The sequence below is a fragment of the Petromyzon marinus genome, chromosome 51 (genome assembly GCF_048934315.1).
Source record: "Petromyzon marinus isolate PM22_M1 ecotype Great Lakes invasive population chromosome 51, UKy_Petmar_22M1.pri1.0, whole genome shotgun sequence".
Lineage (NCBI taxonomy): Eukaryota > Metazoa > Chordata > Hyperoartia > Petromyzontiformes > Petromyzontidae > Petromyzon > Petromyzon marinus.
The window spans coordinates 1,116,648-1,130,553 of NC_133717.1; the positions used below are offsets into that span (position 1 = coordinate 1,116,648).

Genomic DNA, 13,906 nt, shown 5'->3' on the forward strand with positions numbered 1-13,906 from the left:
AAATGCATGCGAATCGTACCTTTTCATAAATCTAGAATCGAATCGAATTATACAAATCGAGAGCGGTGCCATTACAGAGGTTTTTTTTTGCCTCCACTTGACCGTTTTCGTCGTCGCAGTGTTACCACCTGTCCCGGGTTTAACCGGGACAGCCCGTCAATTGGCATGCGTTCGAGTGGGCAGGTGTTAGGATGTGGCAACTCTATTCAATCCTCTCCTGCGTCTTCCTCTCTCTTTCGCCGAGGCCCAAGGCAACCTTCACGCGGCACCCTCCTTGCAGCAGCGGCGGCAGCGGCGGCAGCCCCCCACAACAATCTCGCCAGCTGCCCGTGCCCCGAGGAGGTGTTTTAAATACGAGGAAGAATGGTGCACACGCATGGAGCACGCGACGCGCACCGCTCCCCACCCGCGTGTTTGATGGAGCTGCCCCCCCCCCCCTCCTTCACGCGCGATCGGCATCTCACCTGAAAGAGGAGGAGGGGGTCCCCCCCCCCCGGGGTCCCCCCCCCCCCCCCCCCCCCAATGGGAGATGTTTCCTTGTGGCACAAGTTGACTGGTTTTGACGCACCACCACCACCCCGCAAGATTTAATGATCGGGGTTTGCAAATTGCGGAAAATTTTATTATTGCGGAAATGTTTTATTTTTGATAAATACCGTGCACCACCGATGCACCGCCAATACGTTCAAATAAATTGAGCATTTACATTGAGACCTCCTTTGCCAGTAACAAGATATGGGAATAGGTCTCAATGTAAATGCTCACCCCGAGCCCTCAATACTCTGATAGTGCGCTGTTTATGAGTTGTACGCCTTTTGGCGTCTTCTGGTCCAACACCAGTGGAGACTGGGCTCTAAGAAAAGCCGTCTCGGGTGTGGACCAATCAAATTCAAGGACAGTGCATATTATCAGTTGTCTTTTTTGTTTGCATTTTGACTACTTGTGTTGTGGTTATTGCAAACATGATCCCTTGTATAAAGGTGTCAGTTTTTGTGCCAGATAAAAGGGTAAAACCTATTCCTATATCTTGTTACTGGCAAAGCAGCTGAATTGAGTTTGACAAATCCATGTGACCCACCATCCGGCACCTCCAAAAGCACCTGAGCACAGTGCGTCTGCAGTGGTTTGATTCTTTTTTTGGCATTTTTTCGCAAAATGTGAACCGTTCAACACTGTAACTACTGACAAATCCGATCACAAGGGAGACATGCCGCTCGAACGCAAACAGAGTTCAGGAGACCGCGCCGCAGGTGGGCGCATTGCACAAAATCAAAGCGCGAGCGAAGGAGGCGTGCCGTGGGTACGAACGTCGACAGCAGTTTATTGTCTCACTCGGCACATGGCTCTCGCAATCGACGAGAGGGAATATAATTTAATCACACGGTTGTGGCCGTCGCTGTTACGGACCGCCAATTGCACGCGTGCGCCTGCCGGACGCGTGGCCGCGCACGTGCGCGGCTACTGCGATTTGACGCGGATCCACTCGAGGAACTTGGTGACGCGGCCGTAGACGCCGGGTTTGTTGGCTCTGGCGCAGGATTCGCCCCAGCTGGTGATGCCTGAGAGGAACCAGCGGCTGTTGGAGTCCTGGCAAACCATGGGGCCTCCGGAGTCTCCCTGCGGCACGGACGAGACGGCGTTCATGATAACTTTGCTCAAATCTTGACTTAAAGCTTTCGTGACTGCAGGAATTCATAGGTTTATTTACGTGACTTTACCGATAGACCCAAGAACTTTGCTCAATTTAACAAACGTGAGGGAGTTCTGGCCGCATGAGTCTTGAACGGAACGCTACAGAAGGATACCGCTGCAACGAAGCTGGACCAAAAGAGTGACCAACGTAGAAGAAAAAGGTTGTACATAGAATGAATATCTGATGATGATGCAGGCAGTGATGAGAAGGAAATTGGCACTATTTGGACACGCAGTATATGTAGTAGGATGGACAAAAACAAGAAAATTAACAGTGTTGTTGTTGTTTGGAAAAATGCAAGGAACCGGAAGAGACGACGACATCATCAGAGATTGGTGCTAGGATTGTGGCACTACTTGAGAATATTGGCACAAGAGAAAGTGGAAACAAATCACGAAATGTGCATTGGACACCTACGGGCTATTTGCCCATGTTGATGAGGACGAGTCTTGAACTTGGTCTCTATTACATCTTCGGCACAGCGCGTCACACGTCAGGAAATCACTCTGTCCAGGCGCCACCCAGAAGCTCCTTCTATGCCATTTAATCTCTGCCCCATCCTTTCTGGAACTTTCCATGATTCTCCACCAATCCCATAAATTTCTCCTATAACGGTGTATGCCAACCGACCCCTCATTTCCATTAAGTGTTCACGGACGACCAATCCGATGTGAATGGCTCTGCACCTTCAAGTCCGATTGGGGGTGCCTTACGTCATCGGCATCTCCCCCCGTGATAGGTCGTCACCTACAGAGAGTCGGGCGCGCTATTCGAAACTAATTAGCCGGTGAGCATATATTTATTTCCGAATGAGGATTGGCTTTCCTCGGCACCCTTTACAAAAAGTATTCCCGCTTCTCTATCGCACGGCCTGCCTGTACGACGACACGCTGCCCTCCGGTACAAAGCGCATGTGCGCACTGGGCTCCTGCCGCCTCGCAACGAGTGCCGCTCAATCTCAAACGGCCTTCTGCTTGTCCAACCCGCCCGTCGTCCCTCGAACCCGATGGGGTGAGGACGTCACTTCTCCGGCATGGCTCGCATTTGTCTCTAACTCGCTCCCCCCCCCACCCGCCTCATGTCCTCGCTCACCTCAAATCAGAATCTGAAGATTCCCTCCTCTCTTTCTTTAATTCTCCCGCACCTCTCAATGTCCTTTTTTAGTTCAACTTGTGCGCAATAAAAATGTATCGTATTTTCCCGCATATAACCCGCAGACGCATATACCCCGCAAAAAAAGCGTTTTGTTTAAAACAAATTTCAGATAGCCCGCACCTCCATATACCCCGCATGCATTCATATATTTAACGTCGTTACCGCAGCTTAATTCCATCATATTAATACGAAGTTTACATTTGTAATACATTCCACTATCAATTGTTAACATTAAAATCATAACGTGGCCAAAGAAAACAAACTAACCGGAAACGAGTGAACTTAAAACAGTAAATAAGTAACAAAAGTAAATATCCAATAAATAACACATAACTGGTAGATAAGTAAGTACTGTACAGTTTTAGCACTGGTAGATTGCGCACTGTCCAGACAATATCAGCACTACGGTAACCCCGTTGCCTCGCCCCCACCCCCCAACCTCTCTCTCCCCCCACCTTTCCCGTCACTACCACAGATCTTCCTCTGCCCCACCCCCCAACCCCCCACCTCTCTCTCCCCCCACCTCTCCCGTCGCCGGTAAACAAAGTGCGCCCACTTCAAACATTGTCGTTTCATTGTACAAACAATTCAAATAATTTAAAACGTGATAACATGTGCAATTTTAGTGTGAGTGGTTTATTCAGCAGTGCTTTAGTCAAAGGTAAGTGTTGCAAAGTGGATAGTCCTACCATGAAAAAATGAAACGAGTTATGACATGTCACACGTGTAAAATATTTTTGGGATAGCCCGCACCTCCATATACCCCGCAGGGTCTTGTTTTGTTTGTAAAAAGTGGTATACCCGGCAGGTTATATGCGGGGAAAATACGGTAATAATTAACGAATGAACGGAAGTTACAACTGTAACAGTGCTGTTTGTTGCTAGCCATGTGCCGTTTTGGGCCCTTTGGCGTGCACTTAGTGACCGTGGGAGAGAAGAAACCAGCCCCTGAGGGTTGTACGTATGTATGTTGAACTTCTTTTGCACCGTACGTAGCCAACCGTGCTAATCGGGGGTGCGGTTGGCACCCGGCTCGGGATGGGGGTGGGGTGGGGGGCCTGGGCGGCGTCTCACTTGGCAGGTGTCGATTTGACCCTCGGGGTATCCGGCGCACAGCATGCGGTTGGTGATCTGGTCCGCCGAATACGCCCCGGCGCCCGGCAGGACACAGTGGCTCAATATCGCCACCGTGGCTTCCTGGAGTACGTTGGGCAGGTCACCTGCGGAGCGGGGGGACAACGACGTACGCCAACGATCGGGCTGTGTCCACCGTTCACATTGTATTCGTGCAGCGCCGTCCATAAGCAGAGACTGGGTAGAAAGCACACTTACAGGCAGCGTGGGAGCCATCCGGTTACGAGGTTATGTTTAGGCAAGAGCCACCATTTAACGGTTATCGCGTGTGGATCGGTCAGGTGGTTGGCGCAATCCACATATAAATAATCATATTAGTATATTACCATTATCTGGCTGAACCAGAAGCGTGCCGCCTCAAGGGCGCCACAGTGGCGAGATGTTAACTACCTCGCTTGGTATACAGGAGATCATGGGTTTGATCCTGACCCTGATGCATGTATATTTGGAGTTTGCGTGTCTCTCTCTCCCCATAGTCGCGTTGATTTTTCTCTAGCTCCTCCGATTTTTGCCTCCACATTTAGAAACATGCGTTCAGAATATGCGGCTGCCTTACATTTACATATGATGATAAGCCACTTTGTTGAGCTATCATTTGTGGTCCCTTCTGAAAAAAGAGCTACGTAGCCCACTGGGCATACCTGATAAAATAAAAAATAGTTTAGTACTTAATAGTTTAGTTTGTCCACCAGCTAATCACACAACGCGGAGACACTGATCCTTTGTGCACTCACCACCGTCACTCAGAGTGCCCCATCCGGAAACGAAGCACGATTTTCCCGGGTAGGGAAACCTCTGAAAGGGGGCCGGCAGGCAAACGGGCTGGACGTAATCGGTGAAGGAGACGCCGCTGGACAGCTCCATGAGAGCGACATCGTAGTCGTGGCTGGTTGTGTTGTAGCGCTCGTGGACGATGACCCTGCTCACGTTCCTGGCCACCACGGTGGAGGAATTGAGATTGCTGCGGGAATGAAGGCCCAGGTAGACCGTCCAGCTTCCCGCTTGGCTACTACTGTAATGACACGAGAGGACACACAGGCGCTTTGTGGATAAAGCCTCTCTCGGTGTTCGGCTGTTTCTCCCAACGGTCCCTGAAAGATTTCCGGTGGCGGACGCGGACGCCTACTTGGGGGTGACTTTTTTATGCAACACCTGCGGAGCTGTCTGTCAACATGCTGCTCTTATATCTTCAATATGCATGGCATCACGAAAAGAAGGATGAAGTTGGCAGGGCATGTTTTAAGGATGTAGACAACAAACCGGCAATGATAATTTACAATGTAAATCTCTGGGTCTCCGTGTGAGTCTCTGGGTCTCTGTGCGAGTCTTAATGATGGAAGATAAGAGGCTGGAAAAGTTGCTATACGAGGGGAATCATTCTGGCGAAAGACCACACGGACGATTGAAGGCGCGTGGATGAGACGGACAGGAGAGACGTGGTGGGGAATGTCTGGACTCGGCGGCACACACGGGAGAACAGCCGGCAGAAGCAGAAACCGCATGCATTGCGGTTCCTGTTGTGTGTGCTCTGTGCACCACTGCCAACGCAGCAGCAGCAGTAGCACCATTTGTAAAAAATTAAACCGGATCGGACTCGAGTGGGTGGCAGCGGATCGACAGCACTGACGGAGCCAGACTGGGGCAGTAGTAGTCAGACACGCTCCAATTACAGAAAAGCACTCCATGAACCCCTTAACATCCGATTAAAAAATCACGTAGTCCGTCCACGCGTGTCAAGAGTGCAGAGCCGAACTCGTCCAGCGGAGGAAAGCAGGCGGGGGGGGGGGGAAATGCTTACGCTCCGAAGCAGTGAGCGGCGCTCACGACCCAGCGATTGGAGAGAAGGGACCCCCCGCACTGGAATTTGCCATTGTAGTAGAGGATGGCCTGCCAAGGCCACGCTCCTGGCCTCGCCTCAGTGCCTCCTACTATCCGATTCCTGCTCACGCGTTCCTTCATGGGAGCCCAGCCGCACGCTGAAAGACAACATCAGTAAAATGTGGCCAGACTCAACTGCCACGTTTGTATCTCACCCTTCATCAGAGAACCACTTCTCACAAATAAGCCTACACGCCCTCCAGCAAACTGCATGTTAAAACAAGCACATTCTCAGAGAACTTGAGCGAAAAGCAAAATTGCATGAGTGTGCATACCTTTAGAAGCCTGCAGTGGAGAGACTTTGTAAAAATCAAACCCAAAGCCTTGGCCTGCGGGACAGAGGGCGGTGCAGGGTTAAGGGTTGTGATGGAATAGCTGGAGCCGTACCGCCAACGTCAACTCGTATCCATCCACACGGAGCACAGCCGTGATGTTGCGCAGCGCCACACTGACCAGCATCGATCTTAACCAATTACGGCAGCATCGAGGTGAAGTTATACGACAGATGACAACAAAGTGATAGGCCCTAAAGATTAACTGATAACCACGATTATCTCCGAGACAGAGATACGACAGATGCCGTGGGAAACTCTGGCACACCGCGAGCAAAGCCAGAACACGTCGCGGGCACACGCCATAGGCAACGCCGGGACACCACGGGCAACGCCAGCATAAGCCGTAATGTTATTAACTGTGATGCGAAGGCGAAGACGCGGCCCGCCCCTACGAGGCTACCTGGCGCGAGGGTACCCTTGACTTTGAACACGACGGTCATGTTGCTGGAGAGGGAGCGAGCACCGGGCGGGAGCCTCCGGCCGCAAAAGACACCGAGGGCGTTCCCGCGCTGCGCGGCGGTGCCGCCGCTGTAGAGGGATAGCGAGGACGCCTCGCACAGCTCATCCTCGGAGAGGCTGCGCACGCCGCCGGACAGCGTGATTCACGCACGCCACACGCACGCCATGCACATGCACGCCATGCACACCCACGCCACACACACATACACATACGCCACGCACACACACACACGCCACACATGTACGCAGGTTTAGCCACTGGCCGCTATATATTTTTCTGAAACATTAATAAAAAAGTGTTTTATGATGCATAGGCGCCGCGTGCGGTGTAGTGACATCGCGGATACCACAGGGGTGTGGGTGGAGTACTGGCCCTAGAGGGGTCCGGTGAGCGCTGAATGATAGCGCTAAATGCCACCACGCTTTGCGTGCAGTGCCGACCCTACAGGACAGGGTCTGTGGGTGCCGGCCGAAGGATGAGGTTAATCGAGGCCATGGCACTCTGGTTGACCTGGGAAGACACGTGACCAGTTAAGTCTACAAAGGGGCCCCAGGAGGGGGCTGGGGGTGGTCACGTGATTGGGACCCAGATCCTTCCCGAGGATTCTGTAAGGTGGACGCGGCCAAGGGCGGAGCCGGCCACGCCACAGAGAATATAAGCCAGGTCCCGAGAGGGACCGCGGTTGTTGTTCATCCTGAAATAAACTTTCGTCTACGTTCTCCGTTCAACGAGTATCCAACACGTGGATCCGGGCCCAAGCTGTTGGTCCCGGTCCGAAGTAGCAGTTACATTGTAACTAGTGTAGTTACTAGTGTAGTGTAGTAACTAGTGTAGTGTAGTAATTAGTGTAGTAACTGGTGCAGTAACTAGTGTAGTGTAGTAACTAGTGTAGTGTAGTAACTAGTGTAGTTAGCCTGGTGGTCACCACCATTGGTTGTTATTCTGTTTAGGGGAAAGTTACCCCGTGTGTTGGAACTGAATAAATGTGTTGCCTCCAAGTCTGCATCTGCGACTCAGTTGAACCCATTACATATGTAATATATATTCTTTGAGTCTTTCGGTAAAGTCACATAAATAGGTTAAAAATTTATCAAAATGAACAAAAAACCACAATGTATTGATCGCAACACAAGCGATCGTCTTCAGGTGGAAATAAAATATATAAAAAACAAGTTTAACACGTAGGCTTTCGCGACCAATATTATTCATAATAAAGGTTTTTGGGTTAGATCACGTTATTTATAAATGTGTCAAAACCCTCCACAGCCCGACACGGCCAATCAGCAAAATAAAGTGTCACGTTGACAAAAGGCAATTAGTTCACTACTTTAGCCCACCGGTGTGTTGAAGAGTGAATCCACAACATTTACAGTTTGAAAACGACGTTTTACTGGTAATTACATCCAGCATCATCGGGCAATTCGCCAGAATGGTAAAGCCCTCACTTGCTCTCAGTCTTAAATAGAGCAGCAGGGTGACGTCATCATTTAACTCATTTCAGGTGCAATGAATTGAGGCGGAGGGGGGTATTGTAATTATATAATCGATTGGCAACCAGTCAATGGTTATAATTAGTAATGAGTTGTAGAAAGGTAATTATTTGTAAGGTGTGTTATTGTGAGTATATGCTACATTAGTAATCCGTTAATTAATATGTTTCCCCTATAAGGAATTGTAATATGTATTATTTAATAATACGCTTCCAAGCCGCACTAAGCCTATAGCTATCAGAACGATTAAAGTTATTTCTGTTTCTCTCAATTTCAATGGATGCTCTAATTAGTCTTTGCCAGTAATAATTAGTTTTACACAACACTTCAACGTTATCAAAATCAATTGAGTGTCCTTGTTGACAAGCATGTTCTGCCACTGCCGACAGCTGTGTTTGAGATAATTTAATTTATGAATCTTTGGTAGCCCATACAGTCTAGGTGGTTTTGAGGCCCTTGGCTTAATTTGGTGTTACTCATTCTTAGGGATTAATGAATTTGCAATTATTGCAGTAGTCTTACATTCTAAAGTATTAGTTGGATCTCGTTTAATTTTAATGTAGGTACTTTCCTCTAGTAAATTTCTAATTTTATTATCATAATCGGCTCGTGACATCACTACAGTAGTGCGGCCTTTATCAGCTGCCAGGATTTGGATATCTTTATTTACACGGAGCTCTCTTAAGGCTTTTGCTTCATTAGAGCTAATATATACTTTTGGAACTTTGCTATTCTCAATTATTTTGGCAACCTCGTGTCTAGTCATCTCTGCCTCATTATGTGGAAGGAGTCTTATTACTGATTCTACCTCAGCAATTATCTCATCCACTGGAATTGTGCGTGGGGTAACAGCAAAGTTAAGGCCTTCAGATATTCCGAAACTTGCTGACCATTGTTTAAATAACACTTACTTCTTATGGCGAGGGATTTCTATAAACAAAAGGAAGGAGCAGCAATGGGCTCTCCTTTATCTCCTGCTATAGCAAATCTGTACATGGAAACCTTTGAAATAAGAGCACTTGCCTCGAGCACATTAAAACCATCTTTTGGTTTAGATATGTGGATGACACTTTGGTTGTCTGGCCACATGGTAAATATACACTTAATGATTTCTAAATCATCTCAATACACAAAACCCGGCCATCCAGTTCACCATGGAAATGGAGGTGAATAACACACTCCCGTTCCTAGATATTTAGCTTGGACATGGCATAAACGGTAAAATAACACACAGCGTTTACAGTAAGCAAACGCACACTGATGCCTATCTGAATGCAGATTCGCATCATCATCCAGCTCAGGAATCCTCTCTTATCAAGACGCTCATACATCGGGCTAAAACAGTATCAGATGGTGAAAGTCTAGTGAGAGAGATCAAACACGTTAAAGAAGCATTACGACAGAATGGCTACAATAATACTCAAATTAACAGAGTACTGAATGCCAAATCACGATCGCAAAGCAACACTGCTGAAAGCGATCAGATTCTGAAAACAATTAAAATTCCATATATCTCAGAAGTAACTGACAAATTAGCCCGTGTTTTGCAAAAGCAAAACATTACAGTAAGATTTGGTACAGTACACAAAATTCAAAAACTAGTATCTTGCACGAAAGACGAATTACCTAAATTATCAACAGAAGGTGTATATCGGATTAATTTTTTATGTGGCAGATGCTATATTGGACAGACGGGACGTAACATCAGCATAAGACTAAAAGAACACCAAAGAAATATTAAATTATCTCAAACACAGCTGTCGGCAGTGGCAGAACATGCTTGTCAACAAGGACATTCAATTGATTTTGATAACGTTGAAGTGTTGTGTAAAACTAATTATTACTGGCAAAGACTAATTAGAGCATCCACTGAAATTGAGAGAAACAGAAATAACTTTAATCGTTCTGATAGCTATAGGCTTAGTGCGGCTTGGAAGCGTATTATTAAATAATACAAATTACAATTCCTTATAGGGGAAACACATATTAATTAACGGATTACTAATGTACCATATAATCACAATAACACACCTTACAAATAATTACCATTCTACAACTCATTACTAATCATAACCATTGACTGATTGCCAATAGATTATATAATTACAATACCCCCCTCCACCTCAATTCACTGCACCTGAAATGAGTTAAATGATGACGTCACCCTGCTGCTCTATTTAAGACCGAGAGCAAGTGAGGGCTTTACCATTCTGGCGAATTGCCCGATTATGCTGGATGTAATCACCAGCGGAACCCGTTCTTCCTGAGGTGCCACTGCGGCACACGTCGGCATCCCGTGGACTCTCCAGCCACCCCTGGGTTTGCGAGGGCCCTAGACCGGGCAGTCTGGGGTGGCCTTGCTGCCAGAGGGTGGGGGAGCCACACGCGCTGCGGGAGGGGTGATCCCACTGCAACGAGCACATGGAGACGGCGGGGAAGAAGACGGAGACGCGGCGTACGCCACGGACTATGGAGGGTGCCCGGGGAGCTGAGAGCGACCGGAGAGACGGCGTGGGTCCGTATGGAGCGGGGGAGGTGATGGGTGAGGTGCAACGTGGGAAGGGTGGATGGGCCAGAGGGAACGAGGAGGGAGGAGCGAAGAGAACGAGGGGAAGTGCTGGGAGGATGGGGAGGGAGTGCCACCGAGCAGAGTAGGGAGGAAGGAGCAGGAGGGGTGCCAGCAACCCTGGGGCCGTGGGAGGGGCAGTGGAGGGAGAGGACTGCGAACGCTGGCCCGGTGGGAGCGGGGAGACCCAGCGGAGGAGCGGGGAGGTGGCGCAGTGGAGCCGGGGCGAGCCTGACACCAACGCATGCCAGGAGGCACAACTGCGTAAGGGTAGAATTCAAAGACAACGTGGAAGAGGTGACTCTGGATAGAACAACTTTCGTGAGGACGGTGATGCTCGGGATGCTGCAGGTGGAGGTGGCGGATCTCTACTGTCTGATTGCTCTGCCGGGGGGGAGAGCGTTTGACATGAGTTTTAATTCAAATCTTCTGCTGCAGAATTTCCTCACCCATTTCGAGGAGAGGGCAGGGGAGAAGCCCCTGACTTCCTGCTGTCAGACCTGGAAACGAAGGTTGTAACAGTCTTCCTGTACAACGAGGCGCTACATGACCAGGATGTGGAGGTGTGGCTGAGGCAGCGCTGCGTGTTGTTGTCTGGCTGCAAGAGGGTGCAGGACGCGGCGGAGATATGGACGGGGGCCAGGCAGTAGAGGGTGTGCCTGAAGACGGAGGGGGGGGGGGCTCTGAGGCACATCCCGAGCACTTTGAACATTGGGGGGAACAAGGGCTACGTCGTATATGCGGGCCAACCCAAATTGTGTAGGTGTGGGGGAAGGGGGCACCTGGCGGCAGCGTACGAGGCACGGATTTGTTATAGGTGCAAGGCGCCGGACCACACGGTGGAGGAATGCGGGGAGCCGGCCCGTTGCAACCTCTGCGGTAGCAGAGGGCACTTGTATAGATCCTGCCCAGAATCTTATGCCAACAGGGTGTGGGCATACCGGAATGGACAAGCAGGGGAGGTGGCGGAGGAGGCGGCCAGACGGGAATCGGGCCGGGAGCTTGGTAGAGAAGAGGAAGGAGAGGCGGAGGAACCACGACCCCCCGGGGAGGGTAAGGGGGGGGGGACCTGTGGGGAGGGAAGCAATACCACCACTGGAGGGGGAGGGGGGGAGGAGGGGAGGGGAGACGGGGAAGAAGACCCGGGAACCCCAGTGGGGGACTGGGCGAAGGTAATTGGCGAGAGGACGGCGAGGAGGAGCAGCGGGTGGAGGAAGGAGCGGACGGAGCATGGGAGGAAACAGTTGGGAGGAAGAGGAAACTGAACAGAGTCCTGAAAGGCGCTGGCCACCAGCATGACACGGGCCCTTCAGGCTCCTCTCCGGACACGGAGGAGTCTGGATGGAGGAGGATGGAAGGGGGGGGACGTTTGAACCGGGGGAAGCCCCGGAGGTTGAAGGGGAGGAAGAAAGTGAGAGAGAAGGCGGACAAGGGCGGATGGGGGGAGCGCACAGCGGAATCAGAATAAAGCACACTTCGGCATGGACATTTCCGTGGAGTCTATAAACGTGAGAGGGATGAAGGGGAAGGGAAGGAGAGGGGCAATCATGCACTTGTTGGAGACCACCAGAAGAGATGTGATCTTCCTCCAAGAATGCCACCTACCATATACCCTGGGTTCAGAGGCCTTGCTGGAGGATTGGAACGGCCACTACGTTTGGTCGGGTAGTAATGGGAACCGATGCACCGGTGTGGTTACCCTCCTAGGCAGGAGGGAAATGAGGGTGGAAGGGACCCAGGAAGTGATACCGGGCCGGCTCCTCTGTGTGGATGTATCCTACCAAGGCGTGGAGTTTCGACTGGTAAACATGTACGCCCCGGTACGGTGCATGGCAAGGACACACAGCTTAAAGGTCGTGATCTGAACGTGGCTTTTTTCACTCCAGCGCTGTCCTCCAGACAGTCTCGTCCCTTCACCTGATGAAGGCCGCTTGTGTTGTGGCCGAAACGTCGTGATTTTTTGTTATTTTATTTTTTTACCTACGTGACTTTACCCAATAGAACCAAAGAGTAAGGACAGAGGTGTGGGAGAGCTTGGCGGCCCTAGTGACCACCAGGAGACAAGTCATCGTGGGGGGTGATTTCAACTGCCCGATATACTTGGCGGACCTGGTGTCGGTAGAGGGGAGGAGGAAATTAGACTCTTCCTCCAGAAAACTGAAAGAGTTGATAGAGGACCTTGGTATGGTAGATGCATTCAGGAAGGTGCATGGTGCACGGCCTGGGTATACGTGGTCAGACAAGAGCGGGGGAACACAGTCACGGATTGACTTTATTTTCGTCTCGGCCAAAGTGGAAGTGGGAAGTGCGGGGGTGGAGCCATTTCCCCTCTATGACCACAAAATGGTAGTGGCGGGGCTCGCGATCCCAGGTGGGGCGAGGAGGGAGAAGGGAGTATGGAAAATGAATGTGGGCCTGTTGGAGGACGAGAAAGTGGTGGGGGACTTCGTACAAAAATACAAAAGCTGGAGGACATTGCAAGATTGTTTCCCCACGAGGGTGGAATGGTGGGGCCAGATAAAGGACAGGATAAAAACGTTCTTCCAGCATCATAGTAGGAGGAAGGGAGTGGGTAGGGAATTGAGGCAGTGGAATGCTAGGCTAGAGAAAATGTACAGGCTGCTAGAGCTAGGGTTCCCGATGGGGGAAAGGATAGGGGAGTTGAAAGGGAGAGTAGCTTCAGTTTTGGAAAGAAGGGCTAGGCAATTAGTGTACAGGGCGAGGGTCAGGGCAACAGAGGAAGGGGAAAGGTGCACAAGGTTTTTCTTTAAAGCAGGTAGGGAGGGAGATAATGCAATGATGGAATTGGTAAGTCCTACCAGGGGTAGAAAGACGACGACGGTAGGGATGATGAGTGTAGCGGAGGATTTCTATAGGGAGTTGTATGAGAGAAAAGGGATAGATGGGGGGAGGCGGGAGGAGCTGCTGAGGGCATTGGGGAAGAGCGTTGGTAATCCGGAGCCGCTAGAGGGAAAGATTCGGCAGGGAGAAGTGGAAGAGGCGGTAAAGGGATTGAATAGAAACAGAACCCCCTGGCCCGGACGGGATCCCAGCAGATTTCTACGTCAAATTCTGGGAGCTCCTGAAGGAGGACATACTACAAATTTGTAGGGAAACTTTAGAGGAAGGCCGGGTGCCGGATGATATGCGGGAGAGGTTGGTTACCCTGATCTATAAAGGGAATGGGGACCGTAA

General features: G+C 50.3%; 1 protein-coding gene across 1 annotated transcript in view; it reads right to left on the reverse strand.

Moving 5' to 3' along the window:
• Nucleotides 1-1,296: 1,296 nt before the first annotated feature.
• Nucleotides 1,297-13,906, reverse strand: part of LOC116953337 (uncharacterized) — a 50,111-nt gene continuing 37,501 nt past the window's right edge. Inside the window, exons 16-21 of the mRNA XM_032973448.2 lie at nt 6,596-6,771; nt 6,136-6,189; nt 5,781-5,958; nt 4,717-4,994; nt 3,923-4,068; nt 1,297-1,617 (exon numbers count right to left, since the gene is read on the reverse strand). Coding sequence (XP_032829339.1) covers nt 1,459-1,617; nt 3,923-4,068; nt 4,717-4,994; nt 5,781-5,958; nt 6,136-6,189; nt 6,596-6,771 — 991 coding nt within the window. The 3' untranslated portion in view covers nt 1,297-1,458. The remainder of the gene's footprint in view (nt 1,618-3,922; nt 4,069-4,716; nt 4,995-5,780; nt 5,959-6,135; nt 6,190-6,595; nt 6,772-13,906) is intronic.